Raw genomic sequence first — 21,433 nt, 5'->3', positions numbered from 1 at the left:
GAAGGACTGATGCTGAAGCTGAAACTCCAATGCTTTGGCCACCTGATGCAAAGAGCTGACTCATTTGAAAAGACCCTCATGCTTGGAAAGATTGAAATGGGAGGAGAAGGGGACGACAGAGGATGAGATGGTTGGATGGCATCACCAACCTAATGGACATGAGTTTGAGTAAACTCTGTCAGTTGGTCATGGACTGGGAGGCCTGGTGTGCTGCAGTCCATGGGGTTGCAAAGAGTTGGACAGGACTGAGTGACTGAACTGAAGTTAACTGTCTTAATGACTAGTATGAGTTATACTAAGAAATAATCTTCCAGTTTAGAATTCTTAGGTGTTTAGAAATAACTCACAGAGACGCAGAATTTCCAAGCTGGTGCTGAGCTCTTTGTGTTCAGTTTCCTTAACTGGATACTTCTCAAGTCATAAAAATTGTTTATGGTGTCTTGTGTATATGTATGGTATTCTTAGCCATACATGTGAAGCTCTAATTTTACAGTAAAGTGGAGTTATATTTTTAATTTGTAGATTTTTTTGGTATTATAATCTTACTTTTAATATTGTTAAAGATAGAATAGATTGCTAAATCTTATCTTTTGTTCCAGCTGAGAGTTCTTATAATTAAATCTTTGGTTTTTTCCAAGGACAAACTAGTCTTTTGGTGGTGTTTCCTGTTTTAGTAATGATATGTTTCTCTTGTGATTAAACACATTTCAATACCTTAGACTTGTCTCAGTTGTAAAGAATTTGATTAGGTGTTGCAGAAAATAGAGTTCATTTTCCCAGATGAGTTGTCACAGCAACCAGCATTGTGAAGGAAATAGTGGGAACAAGTAAGTCAACCACTGCTTTAGTAGTCAGAGTTGAGAGGTCACTTCTTTGGGGAAGTGAAATTAGGGCTGATGAATTGGCCTCCTTCTTGCTTAGTAAGCCAGTGTGTCATTACAGCAGAAAAGGGCGTAAGTCCATCATGAATATTATGCTTATATTGTATGATTTTTAAAAACAAAGATTATTGACGTATCATGAAATATTCAGTGTACTTAAAAAATCCTGTTAAATGTCAAACACTGTGCTAGCGTGGGAAGTACAAAGAGGAAAAAAAGTAGTTATCTTTTTAGGGAGATTTTACTGTCTAATAGGAGAGGAAAATGTGAAAAAATAATTACAAGGCTGTATTAGAAGTGCTAAAATAGAGGTAACTCAAGTGTAGAGAATGCTTAAAGCAAGGGATGATCACATCTGTCTCAGGTATGTATTAGAGAAGACTTTGCAGAGGAGCCCTTGAACCTGGAAAGATGAATCAGGTTTGCTTGGAGAACAGGAAGATGCCATTCTAGGCTGAGAGGACACCTTGTGAAGACACGTGGGGGAATACTTGCTAAAGGAAGGGAGGAAGGAAGTTTAATAAACCTGAAAAAGAAGATAGGGGTTCTCTCTCTTGCAGTGACTTTTAAGGGCTTTCTATGACTCTTCTTTCAGTGGTTCACCAACCAATTACGAGACAATATGAATAGATTTATTGTTTACAGGAATTGGAAGTGGTTGAAACAAAAGACTTGAAGCTAAATGAAGACTTTGTTGAGTTATCTACTTGAGAAATGATACAGGGGGTAGAGTGGAGTAAAAGAGGATGGGTCATAGGAGGCAGAAACAATAGGATTAATTGGTTTATCAATTAAACCAATAGGCCAAGTTTCCTTGGATGTTTGCATGGGCAGTAATGTCATTCACTCAAATGGAATTGTAAGAGGAAATGAATATCAGAGCTAGGCTGGGCTATATAATCAGTTTAGTTTTGCATGTATAGATTTTTGTGGTGCCTGTCAAACACTGGAAGTGCTAGAGAAATCTGTGAATTGTAAACTTGCAGGTAGAAGTGGAAGTTGAGCTTAAATGAAGTAGTGTATGGAGAATGAGAGGGAAAGAAGGCTAAGAAGAGATCCTTTTCCTTTCTTATGGAGAATGCCCCCTTTTAGGGCTCAGCAGAGGGAGAACACTTACAGGTGACTGAGAAGAAGCTGGGCGAGAACCAAGGAAGCATAGTACCAAAAGCTCAGGGGAGGAGAGAGATGAAGGTTACAAATATATGTTAATATTTGTGTAGAGTGGTGGTTTATGTGGAGACCTAATGTTTCTTATGTAGTTGTAATCTCTAATTTTGGCTGTATTATCTCGTTTATAAATATTAAATTTATTATTTGGAATTCATCCATAGAAACCATATGTGTATGTACGTGTATTTAAGCACACTATCTGCACACTACAGATATGTGTTCCTACTATAACTACTCATCACGTAAAACAGCCCAGAGAGTTGGAATTATTCTCAGTTTACAGATAATAAAACTAGGATAATTTGCCCAAGCACACATGGCCAGTACAGAGCTTGAATTCAAATCTAGGACTTCCTTAGTCCTACTGGACAGTGTTGCCTGTTTATTGAAATCACAGTTCACTTCAGTTCAGTTCAGTCGCTCAGTCATGTCTGACTCTTTGCGACCCCATGAATCACAGCACACCAGGCCTCCCTGTCCATCACCAACTCCCGGAGTTCACCCAAACTCATGTGCATCGAGTCAGTGATGCCATCCAGCCATCTTATCCTCTTTTGTCCCCTTCTCCTCCTGTCCTCAGACCCTCCCAGCATCAGGGTCTTTTCCAATGAGTCAACTCTTTGCATGAGGTGGCCAAAGTATTGGAGTTTCGGCCTCAGCATCAGTCCTTCCAATGAACACGCAGGACTGGTCTCCTTTAGGATGGACTGGTTGGATCTCCTTGCAGTCCAAGGGACTCGCAAGAGTCTTCTCCAGCACCACAGTTCAAAAGCATCAATTCTTTGGCACTCAGCTTTCTTCACAGTCCAACTCTCACATCCATACATGACCACTGGGAAAACCATAGCCTTGAGTAGGCTGGAAGAAGCACAAGCTGGAATCAAGATTGTCGGGAGAAATGTCAGTAACCTCAGATATGCAGATAACACCACCCTTATGGCAGAAAGTGAAGAGGAACTAAAAAGCCTCTTGATGAAAGAGGAGAGTGAAAAAGTTGACTTAAAGCTCAACATTCAGAAAACGGAGATCATGGCATCTGGTCCATCACATCATGGGAAATAGATGGGGAAACAGTGGAAATAGTGTCAGACTTTATTTTTCTGGGCTCCAAAATGACTGCAGATGGTGATTTCAGCCATGAAATTAAAAGACGCTTACTCCTTGGAAGGAAAGTTATGACCAACCTAGATAACATATTAAAAAGCAGAGATATTACTTTGCCAACAAAGGTCCGTCTAGTCAAGGCTATGGTTTTTCCAGTGGTCAGCACACCTGTAAATGAGTGATTTTCTCATTTCTCCACCCTTTTATAAATGTAGGTGTAACTTTAGAACTTTAAAATGTGTCATTCCAGAAAAAATTGTCTATTCCTTTTGCTGTTGTTATTCAAAATTTTAATAATATTCTTTCTTGGTATAATTGCTTTTCAACTTTTAAAATCTCATGCACATGTGTGTGCGTGCTCAGTCACTTCAGTCGTGTCTGACTCTGTGACCCCAGAGGTAACCCGCCAGGCTCCTCTGTCTATGGGATTTTCCAGGCAAGATTACTGGAGTGGTTGTCATGCCCTTCTCCAGGGATCTTCCTGACCCAGGGATCAGACGCTTGTCTCCTGCATCTCCTGCATCGCAGGTGGATTCTTTACCACTTGGCTACCAGGGAAGCCTGTCATGAGCATATTTGGTGTTTATTACATTTTTCCATTATTTTTTGGTTTTTAACTTTTTGATATGATCAAAAGTTCTCCTTATCCTACATCTACTAATGTCAATATTTGCTCCCTTGGCAGTGAAGAGCATGGTCTCCTAACCAGTGGACCACCAGGGAATTCTCAAAGATATTTTTATTGCTAAATAAATTTTAGAGTTTACTCTTATTGATATATCTCAGACTGAATTTTGCAAACACAGTGAATTAAATAAACATAGTGAAAAGTATTGATTGGTATTGGCTTGTTCTGCTTCCTATTGAAGTTATCTGCAATTTCCAGGATTGTTTCTGAAAGATAGATGCACCTCCTTAGATATGTTATCATCCTTTAGTTCTCATTAAAGCTAATACCAAAGACTCTTGTCATATATTAATACCTTTAGAAGATGCAACAGGGTTATAATCTCAGTTCTTCATAGGAATGGAAAAGGGATTTGTGTTACAAAAGGAATTTTATACTTTTCTTTTAATCATTAAAACCTCAAGGAGAACTGAAGTGGTAGAAAAAACTAAGAAGTAGGAAATTTTGAAGTTGGATTCCCTGGTGGCTCATATGGTAAAGAATCTGCCGGCGTTGTGGGAAACCCAGGTTTGATCCCTGGGTTGGGAAGATCCCCTGAAGAAGAGAATGGCAACCCACTCCAGTATTCTTGCCTGGGGAATCCCATGGACAGAAGAGCCTATCAGGCTACAAATCCCCTGGATAGAGGAGGGCTACTCCATGGGGTGGCAAAGACGTGTGGCAAAGTCACACGACTGAGTGACTGTCAGTGTCATCAGGAATCTTGAATTCTGTTCTTAGCTTTGCTAATAAATATTTAGGGTGACCTGGCAAGGTACTTCCTTTCTCTGGGCCTACTTCCTCATCTGTAGAATAAGGGACTATGAGAAAATGAAAAGTTTTCTTCTAACGTTTGTGTTTCTTTAATTATGATAAAGTCTAGGAAATTAGACATTTGCAACATTACTTTTATGCTGGCCATGGTTTCAGTGTAAAGCAGGTTAGTAAAATTGCCATGTCTATGCTTTTGATTAAATCAAAGCTTCAAGTTAATTGACTTTTGTCTTGAAAAGAGATAGTAAAAAGAGACCTTTTATTCACTTAAAAACTTAGATAAGAATGCAAAACTCCCCACTTGGCAGCTTGAGTTAATATTTCTGCTAGAGGATTGTTTTTTTAAACACTTCTTGGTTTTAGACACTTTTTAAAAAAATGATGAATTATATATATACTTCATAAAAATCTTATGTAAAATTGAGTTGAAATAAAATAAGAATAACCAGTATATCGTTATCATATTATTTCACTGCTAAAAATGTCTCTAGTTCTTATTGTTATCAATGGAACCAGGTTACTAGAAAAACTGAAAATTTGGGAAACTTGTCTCAAAACAGTGGATAACTATATTATCTACCTTACAGTTTTTATGAAAATAAATTGGGATAAATCTATGTAGGTGATTTAAATAGTGCTTGGCACTAATAAATACTCAGCTAATCTTAACCATTAATAGGATGAAGAAATTTTAAGAGAAGATTTAGACTACACATTGACTTATAGGCAGAAGATGAATAAGAATAAGGTGTTTAAATTCTTGTTTGTTATACAGAGATTAGATTGAAACAGTTGTAGGTACAGTGTTCAGCTCCTCCCCAGCCTCCCATTTCTTCTGCAGTGCCCCACAGAGTGGAACGTTTATTTTGTTCGTCTTATAGCTTCATGTCTTACAGATGATTTCTTCAAACTACTACCCCCACTAATATTACTAATACTTACATGGATGGATCTCAAGTTATTCTAAAGTATAGCTAATTTCTAAGTCACTTGCTCAGAGATACAAAATGTTGTTTAGTTTTGAGTATTTTAATTTAGAGAGTCAATGACAACAGTATGTTTATGCCATTTGGCTTTTTTCTTTCTCTCTTTAGGAATTAATTCTAATCACATGTCAAAAAGTATTATCTGACTTTCTAGAAAGGGACTGTTGATTTATTTTAATTCAAATATTTTGAGTATTTAAGAGAGTAATTTAGTTCCAGTCCTTGTCATTTATACCAGAAAAAGGACATGTGATATGAAAGCAAAATTTAAAAATTTTTTCCCAAATAATTAAAAAATTGTAAACAATTCTTTTTCTAAATGTTGTAGCAGAATTTTGTCAAAAGTTGAGACTGATAGATTATTGTCATGGTATCTGTCATAGATTATTGTCAGAAGAAATGAAAATAGCAGAATAATTTTTCTAAATATTATTCTCATTTCCATTATTTTTTTCTTCATGTTGAGTCTAAAGATGAAATCACAATTAAATCTAAAGAATATTTAGGAAAAAAAAATTAGGTAAAGGAAGAACTTCACCTAACAGTGGTTTATATGGATGTTATTCTCCATATTACTCAGAGTAGGGTATTGAAGATAGTGAATTTTGGTTAGGAGATCACAGCAGAGAAAACTACAGGTTACCAAGATCAAGGCATAAAGCCAAGGAAAGGTAGATCTCTGACAGAAGATGAGGAAAACAAACCACTTTTGTATTAAGACTGAACATAAAAGAACAGTCCAAGTTCTGAATTTATTTGGATATGTATCTCAGTGAAAGTGAAAGTTGTGTCTGACTCTTTGTGACTATACAGCCCATGGAATTCTCCAGGCCAGAATACTGGAATGGGTAGCCTTTCCTTTCTCCAGGGTCTTCCCAACCCAGGGATCGAACCCAATTCCCCTGCATTGCAGGATTCTTTGCCAGCTGAGCCACAAGGGAAGCCCAAGAATACTGGAGTGAGTAGCGTATCCCCTCTCCAGGGGATCTTCCTGACCCAGAAATTGAACCAGGGTCTCCTGCATTGCAGGTGGATTTTTTACCAACTGAGCAATCAGGGAAGCCCTCAGAGTTTACCTTAAAAGAAAGCATGAAGTTGTTGGTACTTACACTTGGTGAATTATAAGGAAAGGAAACATTTTTTTAAAAATTACTAGAAAATTTGCCTGAATATTGTTCTGGACAAATTGTGTGAACTTTCTAATTACTTTTCCTTCAATTTATTTAGATCAGCTGTTCCATGTATTAGCCTTGCACATGCGACTTTATAGCATTGATTCTGAGTATAATCCTTGGAGAAAGCTCACACAGTTACTAGAAGAGATGAGTTCGCAGTAAGTATTATTGAAAGATTAAATTCAGTTAAAACTTTTTTGAAAATGATTAAGTATAAAAATAAGATTGAAGTTCATTTTAATATGTGAATTTTCCTTATGAGACAAAAATACATGATAAAAATTGAAAACAGTTTATTATATTTTTATACCATTTATGTACTAATTATTATTATTACTATTTATACTATTATACTTTATGTTAAATTTGCATAAAAATTCCTACTAAGTGAGAAAATCTTTTAAAGAATTTCATTGGTTTTTATATAGACAAAACATTCAGAGGCACATGATGGCCGGTTGTTCTTTTCATGTCATAATTGATCAAAGGGTTCAAGTAACCTTAGACTTATTCCTTCATTGTAAAGTTCCCCACAGCCTTTCGCCTTACGATGTTTGAAACCTATGATCAGTCTTGCCTTCATTAGGTACTACAGAATAGTGGTTTAAAAAAAGACACAAAAACCTGCTTTATGATTTATTAGCTAGAAACACACTAGTTTTAGAATCTGCTTTTTAAAAATAACACATGACAACCAATTCCCACATCATTAAAATTTTTGAAATGATACACCTAATTTATTTACTCCTTATTTACAGAAATACAGAATCTGTACTTTATGCTACCACTTGTATAATCAGTGGTAAACCATTTCTGAGGGAATTTGAATAATAGGTGAGGAAGTGGTGACCCCTAAATTTTTTTCTTCTTAAGAACTTTGAGCTTGTAAAGAAGAGATGCCAGGGAGACTTAAGAGGCAATAATAGGATTCATAGCATTAATGGAAGTTTATCTTTGGAGAGAAAGACAAGTATTAAAGAGATACTATCATTTTGATATTTGGCAAAACTAATACAATTATGTAAAGTTTAAAAATAAAATAAAATTAGAGGAAAAAAAAAAAAAAGAGATACTTGTAGAGGATGGAGATATTCAAAGAGCTGTCTTCCTTTGGCAGTTCCATAAGCATCATAGAAGCAGGGATTGTTTACTCACATGTATCCAATGCCTAGCCAACAGTTAAGTAATCGCCATTTTGCTGAATGACGAAGCCTTATAAAAGATTTCAGCAGTTTTTATTTATCCCAAATCTAGTCTGACATGTAGCTTCAGAATTTAGCTGATTCTGAATGCTTAAGATTTACTTTTGTTCTCTGACATGAAAAATTAAACCTGTGATCAAAAAATTTAAGTTTCTAAAGGAGTTTTAATTCTTTTAGAATGAAAAGAGCTACTCTATAATATATTCTGTGTATTTTATTGTATTATACATACCTTCAGTTCAGTTCAGTCGCTCAGTCGTGTCCGACTCTTTGCAACCCCATGAATTGCAGCATGCCAGGCCACCCTGTCCATCACCAACTCCCGGAGTTCACCCAGACTCACGTCCATCAAGTCAGTGATGCCATCCAGCCATCTCATCCTCTGTCGTCCCCTTCTCCTCCTGCCCCCAATCCCTCCCAGCATCAGAGTCTTTTCCAATGAGTCAGCTCTTCACATGAGGTGGCCAAAGTATTGGAGTTTCAGCTTTAGCATCAGTCCTTCCAAAGAACACCCTGGACTGATCTTCTTTAGAATGGACTGGTTGGACCTCCTTGCAGTCCAAGGGACTCTCAAGAGTCTTCTCCAGCACTTAGGTTTACTGTTTTGTCTTTTATAGTATATTTTAAGTTCTGCTTTGGTTATTATATCTTTTTTTTTTAAACTTTGAAAATGTTAAAGCTTTTCTTTGAATTTTATATTAGTCCTAAAGTTGAAACTGGAGAAGGCAATGGCACCCCACTCTAGTACTCTTGCCTGGAAAATCCCATGGACGGAGGAGCTTGGAAGGCTGCAGTCCATGGGGTCGCTGAGGGTCAGACATGACTGAGCGACTTCACTTTCACTTTTCACTTTCATGCATTGGAGAAGAAAATGGCAACCCACTCCAGTGTTCTTGCCTGGAGAATCCCAGGGACTGGGGAGCCTGGTGGGCTGCCGTCTATGGGGTCGCACAGAGTCGGACACGACTGAAGCGACTTAGCAGCAGCAGCAGCAAAGTTGAAACAACTTTTAACAAGAGATATTAACCATGCCTTTTCAATTTAACTTGTTTGTGAATTGATTTTTTTATAACACGAATATTTATTCTTTAATATGAAGTTTGTGATAGCGAGTATCCTAAGTGCCACCCCATTTGTAGTGAAGCTAATTCTCTTAAATTCCATTTAATATTTTGTTTGATTTCTGTAATTTGAGAGATCAGAAAGATTCACAATCAAGTTAATATGTCCCAATTGTTTGTTAGTAAGACCTAGTAAATTTTCTAGGTAATTTTTTCCTATTAGGCAGAATCAAAGAAATATGTGCCTAGAATATTATATTTTTAGGCAAAAATGTGGTCCTAACTTTTCTTTTTGAGATTTTTTAGTTGCTTACGAAAGTTTGGTTTGTGTTTCACATATATGTGAAATATAAAGTGAGTTAGAAAGAAAATACAATACTGTCTAAAGTGATTATGCATTTTTCTTTTAGACTGGGAAATGAGGAACAACAGCCTGAGGTTCCAATTCTTTATCATGATGTTACATCCCTTTTGCTCATCCAGATCTTAATGATGCCTCAACCCTTACACAAAGGTATGTCTTTACAATTTATTCTTAGATTATATTGTATATATAATGAATATTCTAAAAATTATAGGCATAAATATAACATTCAGTCTGATGGAAATATTCTGAGATAAATAACATTGTAATCATGTATTTCTAAAGATGAGTGAAATAAAGAATTTTTCTTCCTTGTGGGTCTGTTTTTAGCTCTTTAGTCAATATTTAGGTAAAGATATGGGGATTTGTGAAAAATAGAGCAAACTGTCAGCTTTAATGCCTTTACCTATCTACATGCATAGATATTTTCATATAGGAGTATCATAGAGTTATTAAAAATGTGATGACCCATTATTTTTAATTAGTGTTAATATCATACTATTAATTTTTACGTACTAATTTTTACTAGTATGATATTGATAGCATTCATAATTATTGCTCCCTAGTTGTATGAGTTTTAAGAGTTTTTAATATTTTTTGGATATTAAACCTGTCTGGATATATTATCTTCTTTCATTCAGTAGGCTACCTTTTTTGTTTTATTGGTAATTTCTTTGCTGTGCAAAAGCTTTTTAGTTTGATGGAGTCCCATTTATTTTTGCTTTTGTTTCCCTTGCCCGAGGAGACATATCCAAAAAAATATTGCTAAGAGTGATATCAAAGAATGTACTTGCCTTTGTTTTCTTCTAGAAGTTTTATGGTTTCAGGTCTTACATTTAAATCTTTAATCCATTTTCAAGTTTATTTTTGTATATGGTCTGAGAAGGTGGTCCACTTTAATACTTTGGCATGTAGCTGTTTTCAGTTTTCCCAGCACTGTTTGTTAAAAGAAGCTGTCTTTTCCCCAATCTTATATTCTTGCCTCCTTTGTCATAAGTTAATTAACCATATACATGTGGGTTTATTTCTGGGCAGGGAAGTCAGTTTGTTTACCAGTTTTCAGAAAAATAAGTAGGTTTTTTTTTTCTTTCTTAGCATCCTCCAAAGGTGATTGCTTTTCTGTTTTTTATAATTATTATGAACTAATGAATTTTAGCAAATGAGATGTCTTTTAGTTCTTGTGTAGACTAATAACTGTTTAAACACTTGTGTTTGGTTTTAGTTGGCTTGTGTCCTGATAATATGACCCAAGCAATCTTTGGTAGCTTCTTCAAACTAAGGCATTTTAATCTGTGGTTTAGGTGTTCATTGGAAAAAACACATATTTAAATAAAACACTCACACCATTAGGTGATGTGCACAATTACTGAAAGTATGAAAAAACTCCTTGTAAGTTCAGAATGCTTTTATCCTAGACAAGTAGAGTTGAAATTTAATTTTTATTAAAATAGGCTAATATTTGATTAAATAGAATCTCTATACTTGATTGAAAATTAATTCTATCTCATATTAGGAAAGTATTTTGAACTCCAGAGTATTGGAGAATGTTTATTGAAGTGCTGAAATTAGTTGTGTTCCTAGACTTCCTGGAAACCATTCTAGTAAAGATTATTAAGGTAGCCTTTTGTTTTGATCATAGACTTCCATAGTGACTCAGAATATTACATTCACATGATCTTTCTACTTCTGTTATTCCTTGAACATACCATACTGAAGAGGCAACTTTATCATTGCTACACATACCTTAAAAACATACTTGACATTGTCTTTAAGCAGTTAATCTATAGTTTGCACACAGAAATAAAGATTTCTTTCAGGTAATTTCACTGTTTTTGAAATGTCCCTTTTCCTCATTTCAAAAGTCTCAAAATAGCTTTGGTGGCCTAAAATGTTTAAAAAGTGTTTTTTGAATGGATTCAAGACAAAGACTGTTGGAGCTTTTATTCGTTTCTCCACATCCTTCCTTACATTATTAAAAGAGCTTAATTTGGAACTCCCTGCTGCCTAGTGGGCTTTCCTGGTAGCTCAGATGGTAAAGAATCCGCCTGCGATGTGGGAGACCTGGGTTGATCCCTGGGTTGAGAAGATCCCCTGGAGGAGGAAATGGCAACCCTCTCTAGTATTCTTGCCTGGAGAATCCCCATGGGCAGAGAAGCCTGGTGGGTTACAGTCCATGGGGTTGCAAAGAGTCAGACACGACTGAGTGACTAAGCACAGCACAGTGGCCTTCAAGGAATTCATGAATCTCTGAATGATGTAAAAAAATTTCTATGTATATGTACATTTTTTATGAGAAGTTCCATAGCTCCTACCATATTTTCAAATGAATCTTGACCTCTAAAACTGAGCTATTTATAAATTCTCCTGAGAATACTTGGTCATAAAGCAAATAAATAGTTCTGTAATAAGGAATGGCAGTAAGAAAATTACTTTTGAGTAGTTGTAGAATCAGATACAGATTTTAATGGGGTGAGAAATGAGAGGGAGATGAGAGAACAGACATAGTGAGCAGAGAGTGATCAAGAGTGAATGTAGGGAGAGAATAGAGGCTGTATGTGGATATAATTCAGAGTTTTTTTTCTTTTTTTTTTGAGCAGGTTTTGAGCATGTTTAAATGTTTGCCATTTCTCCCTTATTCACTTGATAACACCTGGTGCTCCTTTACTGGGAAGCCATTTTCTTGGCTGTCTCTTTTCCCCTTTCTCAAGTAGCTTGTTCATAGTTCTAGTTCAATACTTGTCTCTTTGTCATAATAGTAGATTTTCTTTAATATTACTCTCTCGAGACTATTGATTCCTCCAGGACTTGCACCGTTTTGTGTGTCCCTTGTGCCTGCCTGGTACATAAGGTACTCAGTAATGTGCAGTGAAGGTGCTAAACCTCCAGTTATCTTACTTTCTGGTAAATTGCTTATTTTCTCTTGAAATTCAAGAAAGCGGTTACTTTACTTGAAATCTTTGTATCTTAAATTGTGATCACTTCTGTATAATGTTCTTTAGTAATGTTGGCAGTTTATTAAACCTAAACCTCAATTGCCCTGAAGTATACCCAAGGGAACAGCATTAACTACCTTATTCATTGTTAGATGGATGTGGGATCTTTCCCCAGTTCTGTGTTGATTAAGGCAAAGAAAGTCTTATTAAGCTGTTTGTGTTCATTACTCGTCAGAGGCAAAATAGGCTGAAGCTTATCACACGGAAAACCACATCACAAATTGTTTTTTGTTGTAGACTAGACATTTGAAGAGGATCAGAGCACAATAGTAACTCAGATCATAAAATGGAAGACTAAGAAGATTTGATATTTTCATGGATATGTGCAAAATGCTTTATGGAAGAGTATAATTTTTTTACCAAAAATATTCATGATAATTTTAGGAAAAGACTTAAGTGTCTGATACTGTCTTCATTACATCATGTTTATTCTATGGTTTTTCACATTTGGGTTTTATTATTTTATATATACTCTATCTTGTCCTTAAAGAAACTTGGAGCATTTGGTATCACCTTAACTCTAAAACAGTTTATGGAAAGAAACTTTTGCAAACACTGTAGTCCTCTTTGTCTTCTTGTTTATCATCTACCCTAAGCCTGGTACTTGTAGGCAAGCCAGTAAATAAATGGATGTTAGGTGAATAACTGTACCTTTCCAGGAGAGTATAGTTTCCCTGGATTACTTTTGCAAAACACAGCGCAAATACCGTTGGATAGAGTGCATACTCACTAAGTACTTAGTTGTCAGATTTTTATAAATTTCTTGTGTATTTTTGCCTTACCCACTGAAGAAAATCTGATGTACTCATATTTTGTTGTATCATTCCAGAGTCAAGCTGTCATTTCAGCCTAATGTCCGTATTCTTTGAACTATATTACTGTTTCAGGATCTTTATCTTGATGAAAACAATCAGAAATATGAATAAAGATTTACATGTGATGTCTATTTAAAAAGTTGCTTCATTGCCTTCCCTGACGGCACAATGGTTAGGAGACTCGTGCTTCCATGCAGGAGGCATGGGTTTGATTCCTGGCCGGGACACTAGGACCCCACATGCCACACGGTGTAGCCAAAAGAAAAAAATAAAATTGTATGTTTCAGTTGTTTTTTTTTTTTTTAACAATGATGAATTGCATTCTGATAACAAAATGATGGCTTCATCTTCTGAAATAGTGTGATGAAATAGATGTGGCAGCTACTTAGTAGTTCAGTTCTCACACCAATTTAAATAAAGAATTCATTTTCATTTGTGATTCTAAGGAAAAATTCACTTTTTAAAGAGTTTCAGGCTTACATTTCTACCTTACCAAACTTATCTCAATGTGATCAGTAGGGGCAACTTTAATTATTGAACCCTTGAAAGTGCCTTGTCTCCCCAACCCCTTCCCTTTTTCCTGTCATGCACTATAAAACTTAAAATATGTACCGTTGTTTAAAGTCTGTTTGCATCTAACACATTTTAAATTAATATCAATCTTCCTTTGTTTACTCTCAGGTGGTTTGATAGTGGATTTTTGTTTTTTCTAAAAAAAAACATTGAGAATGGATGTCCAGTTCTTTTTTCCTCCATTTTAAATTTTGGTTATTATATTTGAAGGGCTTTGCTCTCTTATTTTCAGAGAGGGCAGTGGCACCCCACTCCAGTACTCTTGCCTGGAGAATCCCATGGACGGAGGAGCCTGGTGGGCTGCAGTCCATGGGGTCGCGAAGGGTCGGACACGACTGAGCAACTTCATGTTCACTTTTCACTTTCCTCCATTGGAGAAGGAAATGGCAACCCACTCCAGTATTCTTGCCTGGAGAATCCCAGGGACGGTGGAGCCTGGTGGGCTGCCGTCTATGGCGTCGCACAGAGTCAGACACGACTGAAGTGACTTAGCAGCAGCAGCGGCAGCTCTCTATTTTAACTTTGGAAGATAATAACCTGTTGACTTAATATACACCTCAAATGAGCAATTCCTTTGTTTTTTCCCTAAGTCTCTAAAAGACGTTGATTTCACACATGGCAAGTATTCAGTAAATAAATATTTCTTAAATGAATGAGTGAACATGAGAACTTAAGTTTAATCTGTAACTTTAAACTGCCAGTTTAAATATTTTAGATATGATAATCAAGGTAGACAAAATAACTTAAAAAATGGTACTTTCCTATAACAAGAAGCTAAAATTATGCTGAAAGTGGCTGTTGTTTCTTTAAGTACATAATTTCTTTTAAATTAAAAATTAATTTCTGTAGTTTATAATGAGAAGAAACTATATGTGAGTAGTGTTTCTAGGCAGTATACTTGACTTCCTGGTTAAAATCATTTTGTTTGTGCTTAGTAGACAAATTCTGTTATTAAACATTTAATCATTATGAATTTTTAAAATTTTGATGATACCATCCTTTCCTATTCTTTGATGATTCCAAATATCTCCTGCCAGTCTACAGCTCCCTGGTGAGCTGCACTTGTACACATAATGTTACATATTCCTCAAACATATGTTTGAGGAATGTGTACATATTATACACTTGTATACATATTACACATGTATGTTACATGTGTACATATTCCTCATGTTATATATTACACATGTTACACATGTTACATATTCCTCAAACTCAACATATATAATATTAATTCATCTTCTTCCCATCCATGCTTGCTCTCTTCCTCCATTTTCTATTTTAGTCAATACTACTACTGTTGATATTTACCCTTTGTAGAATGAGAGACTATCATTATTTTCTACCTTGAAAGCTGTACTGAATTCTATAATTTCTGTCATTTAAATATTTCTCTAATTCAGCCCATTCTTTTCAACAGCGCCTCTAATTTGACATGTGCTAGAGTGCTTTTGCTATCTGCTAATAGGTATTCTTGCCTCTAGTCTTGTTTTAGTGCCTTTCTCCTAAGAAGCAGCAGTATTTTAAAATTCAAATCTAATATTATCATTATACTGCTTAAAATTACTTCTCATTGCCCAGTCTAAGTTCTGTAAATAAAAAACTTACAGATACGAAACAAGTAACATAGATAGTAATAATAATAACAGATATTTACTTATTGCCACTGCCAATCCACTGTTTTAAGCTGAACCATCATTTCACTTAACCCCTTTAAAGTAGGTGTTATTATCCACCTACTTTAACAGATGAAAAAGCAGAGTGTTTAACTAACTTGCCTAAGATCAGAAGAGTCAGAATTTAAACCTAAACAATTTAGGCTTCATAGCCGAAATCCATTGTTAACAATGATGTCTTTGGTTTGATATAATTGGGGATTGGGGACTGTGGCAAGTATGCTTGGCCCAAGAGGGCAGTTACTATTTAGCTCCAGATAATTGTCAGCATGTAAGAATGTGGGCCCAATACTGTCAGATCTTCCTATAAGTGGAAATCTGGACTTTTACAAGAAGTGTCCAATGTGTCCAATTTTTAAATGTCAGTAACTAAAAACAAAGCAAGATAAACATCTCTGCAGGTTGCATTCAGACAAGTAGCCTTCAGTTTACAACCTTTGGTCTTCAGCATACAGGTTACATTTCTAGCTTCATCTCTCATGGATCACTACTTACAGTCTAGTTACACTGGGCAGTTTACAGTACTCTTCCTATTGCTCACATCACACGCTGAACATACATATAGCCATCTGTTTCTCTCACTATCCAGACCCTAAGTTCTCATTGTCTGTAACCTGGCATGTGTTAGCTACCTAGGCATTGGGATGTTTAGAAATCTATTTAGAGCTAGCTTATAAGCACAAAGAGCATGAATGGACTCACATAACCATACTATAGGAATCGGAGTCCTAAGGATGATCAGAACCAGGGCTTCAGATGCTGGCAGAGTTCTTGCCATCTTGGATCTATCCTTCTAACTCTGTGGCTCTGCTTCATTCACTTTGGCCTTAGACAGTCTCTGCCGTAGACTAGGAACATGACGCCTGATATTTCCAGACTCACATCTTTACACCTTCCCTTTACCTCCAGTTTAAAAATCCCAAATAGGTACTCTGGCTCAGCTTACATCAAGTTCCCACCCCAACCCATCAGTATTGGTAAGAGACAGCATGTGTGTGTATGTATGCATATGTTAGCAGGCACACTGCACACATACACAGAAACACACACAAATTTCAAATCAGGCAAGATTCTTCCTTAGGGCATGATTTTAAGGTGTCATCTGACTAACTGAAGGCTCCAAAGAGGAAATGTTTTCATTTGTACAGAGACCCAGTGGAAGGATGCTGAATACTTCTTTTTAAAAGATCCGTCTTGCTATAATAAACAAACAAAAAAGATTGCAGGGTCATGCAGATAAACTGCTGTGCAGAAAAGAGTTCAGAAAGGAGAAGGCCTGACTGCTATCCTTTGAAAGACCTGCTTCCAAGGTCAGCCCTTGACTGGTATCTGGGATCTTTGATTTCAGGAGGGTTTCCATCATCCCACTGATAAAACTGGCTCTCTATGCCCAAACTGTACAGACAGTGTAGTTTATGATGAACGTACTTGTTTTCTTCCTGGGAGGTATGTGCCAGGCCGTGGGTACCTCTGTGTGATCAGCTCCCAATAAAAACCTTGGGCAGAGCCTCTTAATGAATTCACGGGTTTGTATTTCAGACATACTGTCCCAGCACCTTGATGGACACATCCTGTGTTACTCTGCAGGGAGAGGACTCCTGAAAGTTTCCTCTGAACTTCACCCAATATGCCTTTTCCTTTTCCTTTGTATTTTTTGCTGTAATAAATCATAAGACTATCTGCTGTCTTGTGAGTCTTCCTAGTGAATCGTCAAGTCTCAAAGTGGTCTTAGGAACCCCTGACACAACTATTTAGGCTGAAATTAATAGGTGTGGGCAAGAAATGATGGACGCATGGTCCACGGTGTTGGGACTCATTTGAAAGATATTTAAAAAGAATTGATGGGATTTGGTGATTATTTTACTGTGGGGAGAAGGACATAGGAAAGTATCAAGGATGTCTACAAGTTTCTTAATTTAACAACTGATTAAGTGGTAGTAGCCGTTTACTAGGGTAGTAGCATAATATAATAGGAATAACTGAAGGATTCAAGTTCAGATGTGAGTGGTTATTAGCTTTGTTATCACAAGCACATCTTTTGAAGCTCAGTTAGCCAGCTGAGACTGTTACGAAGATTGAAAGGAGACATTTGAAAAAAATTTTTATGTTATTAGGTGTATATAAATGTTCGTTATGATGGTTAAGTTACCATTTTTTTAAGTACCTAATGTGTGCCAGGCATTTTGCGTATTGTTACCACTGTTTTTGCATTATAACAGTTTTCATTGTTTTAAAATTCAGAGTAGTTAAAATATTGGGATTTTATTCTTTTCTTTTTTACTTTAGAAGGTCTGTATTGTACTACTCGTCATATGATATTGGAAGCAGGTAAATTGTTGGTTTTTAGACTCCCAGGCCTGGTTATTAAGCACACGATGTGCAATAAGGAGATTTGCCAAGATTACAGCATTATTCTGAGGTTGAGACAGAGCACACTTCCCACTGTGCTAAAAGCCTCTTATTTGTATATTATGTAGATGAATAAAGGAAATTTGATTCCATAATTTCAGGTCTGTTGGGTCACAAATACAATACCACATTTTATTGTTGAACAACAGCCAGTTACACATGCAAGGAAAGGCATGTATTTGTGAGGTTATCTTGAGTATAAGATGTCTAGATTTCAAAGAAATAATGATCTTCTCTTTCTCTCATAGACCACTTCACCTGCATTGTGAAGGTGCTTTTTACCCTACTGTATACACAAGGTCTTGTGGCACTTTCAGTTAAATGCAATGAGGAAGATAGGTCAGCCTGGAAACACACAGGAGCCCTCAAAAAGGTTAGTGTCTTGTCTAAATTTATCATTTAGTAGTTTGGTGAATTCATTTAAATTGGTGGTATGAATGAATGAGATTAGGTGTTTGAAAAGCAAAGTGAATTGTTAACAGTATTTTAATTGGAGATGGAGCACCGTCAGGTTAAAAAAGTTAAAAATGTTTTCCTTGCAGAGTGAGGTCTTTTTTGTCTATCTATAAACCTTGGCCTTTCCCTTTTTGTATCTGGACAGTTTTGTTTTGCTTTTGCTGCCAGCCTTAAACTTGCAGAAGTTATAAAACTTACATCATCATAGTTGGCAAGTAATAAAATGTATGTAGGCTTAACTGTTTTACTTATCTGTCATCTTTTCTTCTCCTTGCCTCATTCCCAGTCACAATCCAGAGATCACTTTTGACTCACTACTTGTAGATTTAAAAATCCTTCCCTTTTCTTGGGGCTTCCCCTCGGGCTCAGAGGGTAAAGAATCCACCTGCAATGCAGGAGACACAGGAGATGCAAGTTCTATCCCTGGGTCTGGAAGATCCTCTGGAGTTCAGTCCAGTCACTCAGTCGTGTCCCACTCTTTGCGACCCCATGGATTCTAGCACGCCAGGCTTCCCTGTCCATCGCCAACTCCCAGAGTTTACTCAAACTCATGTCCATTGAGTCAGTGATGCCATCTAACCATCTCATCCTCTGGCATCCCCTTCTCCTCCTGCCTTCAATCTTTCCCAGCATCTGGGTCTTTTCCACTGAGTCAGTTCTTCGCATCAGGTAGCCAAAGGATTGCAGTTTCAGTTTCAGCTTTAGCATCAGTCCTTTCAATGAATATTCAGGACTGATTTCCTTTAGGATGTACTGGTTGGATCTCCTTGCAGTCTGAGGACTTTCAAGAGTCTTCTCCAACACCACAGTTCAGAAGCATCAATTCTTCGGCACTCAGCTTTCTTTTAGTCCAACTCTCACATCCATACATGACTACTAGAAAAACCATAGCTTTGACTAGATAGACCTTTGTTGGCAAAGTAATGTCTCTGCTTTTTAAATGCTGTCTAGGTTGGTCATAACTTTTGTTCCAAGGAGCAAGCATCTTTTAATTTCATGGCTGCAGTGACCACCTGCAATCATTTTGGAGCCCCCCAAAATAAAGTCTCTTACTGTTTCTACTGTTTTCCCATCTATTTCCCATGAAGTGATGGGACTGGATGCCATGATCTTAGTTTTCTGAATGTTGAGCTTTAAGCCAACTTTTTCACTCTCCACTTTCACTTTAATCAAGGGGCTTTTTAATTCCTCTTCACTTTCTGCCATAAGGGTGGTGTCATCTGCATATCTGAGGTGATTGATATTTCTCTTGGCAATCTTGATTCCAGCTTGTGCTACATCCAACCTGGCATTTCTCATTTTGAACTCTGCATATAAGTTAAATAAGCAGGGTGACAATATACAGCCTTGATGTACTCCTTTGCCGATTTAGAACCAGTCTGTTGTTCTATGTCCAGTTCTAACTGTTGCTTCCTGACCTGCATACAGATTTCTCAGGAGGCAGGTCAGGTGGTCTGGTATTCCCATCTCTTTAAGAATTTCCACAGTTTATTGTGATCCACATAGTCAAAGGCTTTGGCATAGTCAATAAAGCAGAAGTAGATGTTTTTCTGGAACTCTCTTGCTTTTTCGATGATCCAACGGATGTTGGCAATTTGAACTCTGGCTCCTTTGCCTTTTCTAAATCCAGCTTGAATATCTGGAAGTTCACGGTTCACGTACTGTTGAAGCCTGGCTTGAGGAATTTTGAGCATTAGTTTACTAGTGTGTGAGATGAGTGCAATTGTGCAGTAGTTTGAGCATTCTTTGGCATTGCCTTTGTTTAGGATCCCTCTCCTGGAGTTATACCTTTTTAAAAACTACTTTTTCCCCATGTTTAAGAATTATGTGAACAATTTAGAAAAATTGTGCAAGTTTAGTTAAATGTAAGTATTTTCAATGGCTTGAAGACAAATGAGATGTGTACTGTTGAACCAAAAAACTGCGTGAGTAGTTTGACTTAGACACAGGTGAAATAAGAAGAATGCATGCTCAGTCACTAAGTTCTGTCTCACTCCTACAACCTACTTCCTTGTTTATTTGGGAAAGTTGGCAGGAAAAAATAATAAGTGTAGTGAAAATTGAAACTTTTCTTTGTTCTGTAGACTCTTTTTTTAAAAAGAAGTATTTTTGGTTGGTTTATAGACTTTTTAGAGAAGTTTTAAATCACATTGAAAAGTTTCTGTTAAAATCATATCTACTGGTATTAAAGAAGAGAAAACCAGTTATAGATACATGAAATATATTCAATATAACCTTCACTTTTATCACTAGTCTTCCTAAATCATGATGATATATCCAGAAATTTACTGCAATATCATCATGAAGTTTGTTATATCTTAATTTAGAAATACTGGTTGTTGGACATTGAACCTGAGTATGAGGCTAAGCTTCTGCCACTGAATAGAGATACTACTTTTTTGTTCAAGACATAAAACTCTGAGAACCTCAACCTTCTCATAGGTAAATGAGAAGTTTATAACATATGCTATATAAGGGCCCCTCTGTTTCTAAAATTCTCTTTAAAATTCCTAAGTAACAAAATGAGTTTTTGTCTTGTCCTTCAGTGGTTTTTCCTTCTTGCTTCTAGCTGATTCTTGGATAATTTGCCTCCTACAGTTCTTTCTTTCTTCTAAATATTTTTGTTTCCCTAAATGTACTCTAATCTGATATTTTGGATTATTTATATTCAAATCAGATATAACTGGTTTCTGTGCTGTGCCATTGTTGAAATTTTTTTCAGTAAGTTTTCTAATCATGAAAAAGTATAAATTTGAACATTTTCTCACATAATTTGGTTCTAAATCTGTTCATCTGACTTTTCTCTAAAATGAGACCTGCTGCTGCTGCTAAGTTGCTTCAGTCGTGTCCGATTCTGTGCGACCCCAGAGACGGCAGCCCACCAGGCTCCCCTGTCCCTGGGATTCTCCAGGCAAGAACACTGGAGTGGGTTGCCATTTCCTTCTCCAATGCATGAAAGTGAAAAGTCAAAGTGAAGTCGCTCAGTCATGTCCGACTCTTAGCGACCCCATGGACTGCAGCCTACCAGGCTCCTCCGTCCATGGGATTTTCCAGGCAAGAGTACTGGAGTGGGGTGCCATTGCCTTCTCCAAAAATGAGACGTACTGACAGAAAATTAGACAATTGT

The 21,433-nt window shown here is 36.6% G+C and overlaps 1 protein-coding gene across 1 annotated transcript in view; it reads left to right on the top strand.

Moving 5' to 3' along the window:
• UBR3 (ubiquitin protein ligase E3 component n-recognin 3) overlaps window positions 1-21,433 on the top strand; it is a 205,240-nt gene that overhangs the window by 171,623 nt on the left and 12,184 nt on the right. Inside the window, exons 31-33 of the mRNA XM_059878117.1 lie at window positions 6,810-6,915; window positions 9,431-9,534; window positions 18,099-18,223. Coding sequence (XP_059734100.1) covers window positions 6,810-6,915; window positions 9,431-9,534; window positions 18,099-18,223 — 335 coding nt within the window. The remainder of the gene's footprint in view (window positions 1-6,809; window positions 6,916-9,430; window positions 9,535-18,098; window positions 18,224-21,433) is intronic.

The sequence above is a fragment of the Bos taurus genome, chromosome 2 (genome assembly GCF_002263795.3).
Source record: "Bos taurus isolate L1 Dominette 01449 registration number 42190680 breed Hereford chromosome 2, ARS-UCD2.0, whole genome shotgun sequence".
In the NCBI taxonomy this organism is placed as follows: Eukaryota; Metazoa; Chordata; class Mammalia; order Artiodactyla; family Bovidae; genus Bos; species Bos taurus.
The sequence above is the reverse complement of the archived record's forward strand: the minus strand, read 5'-3'. Positions and strand labels throughout refer to the sequence as shown.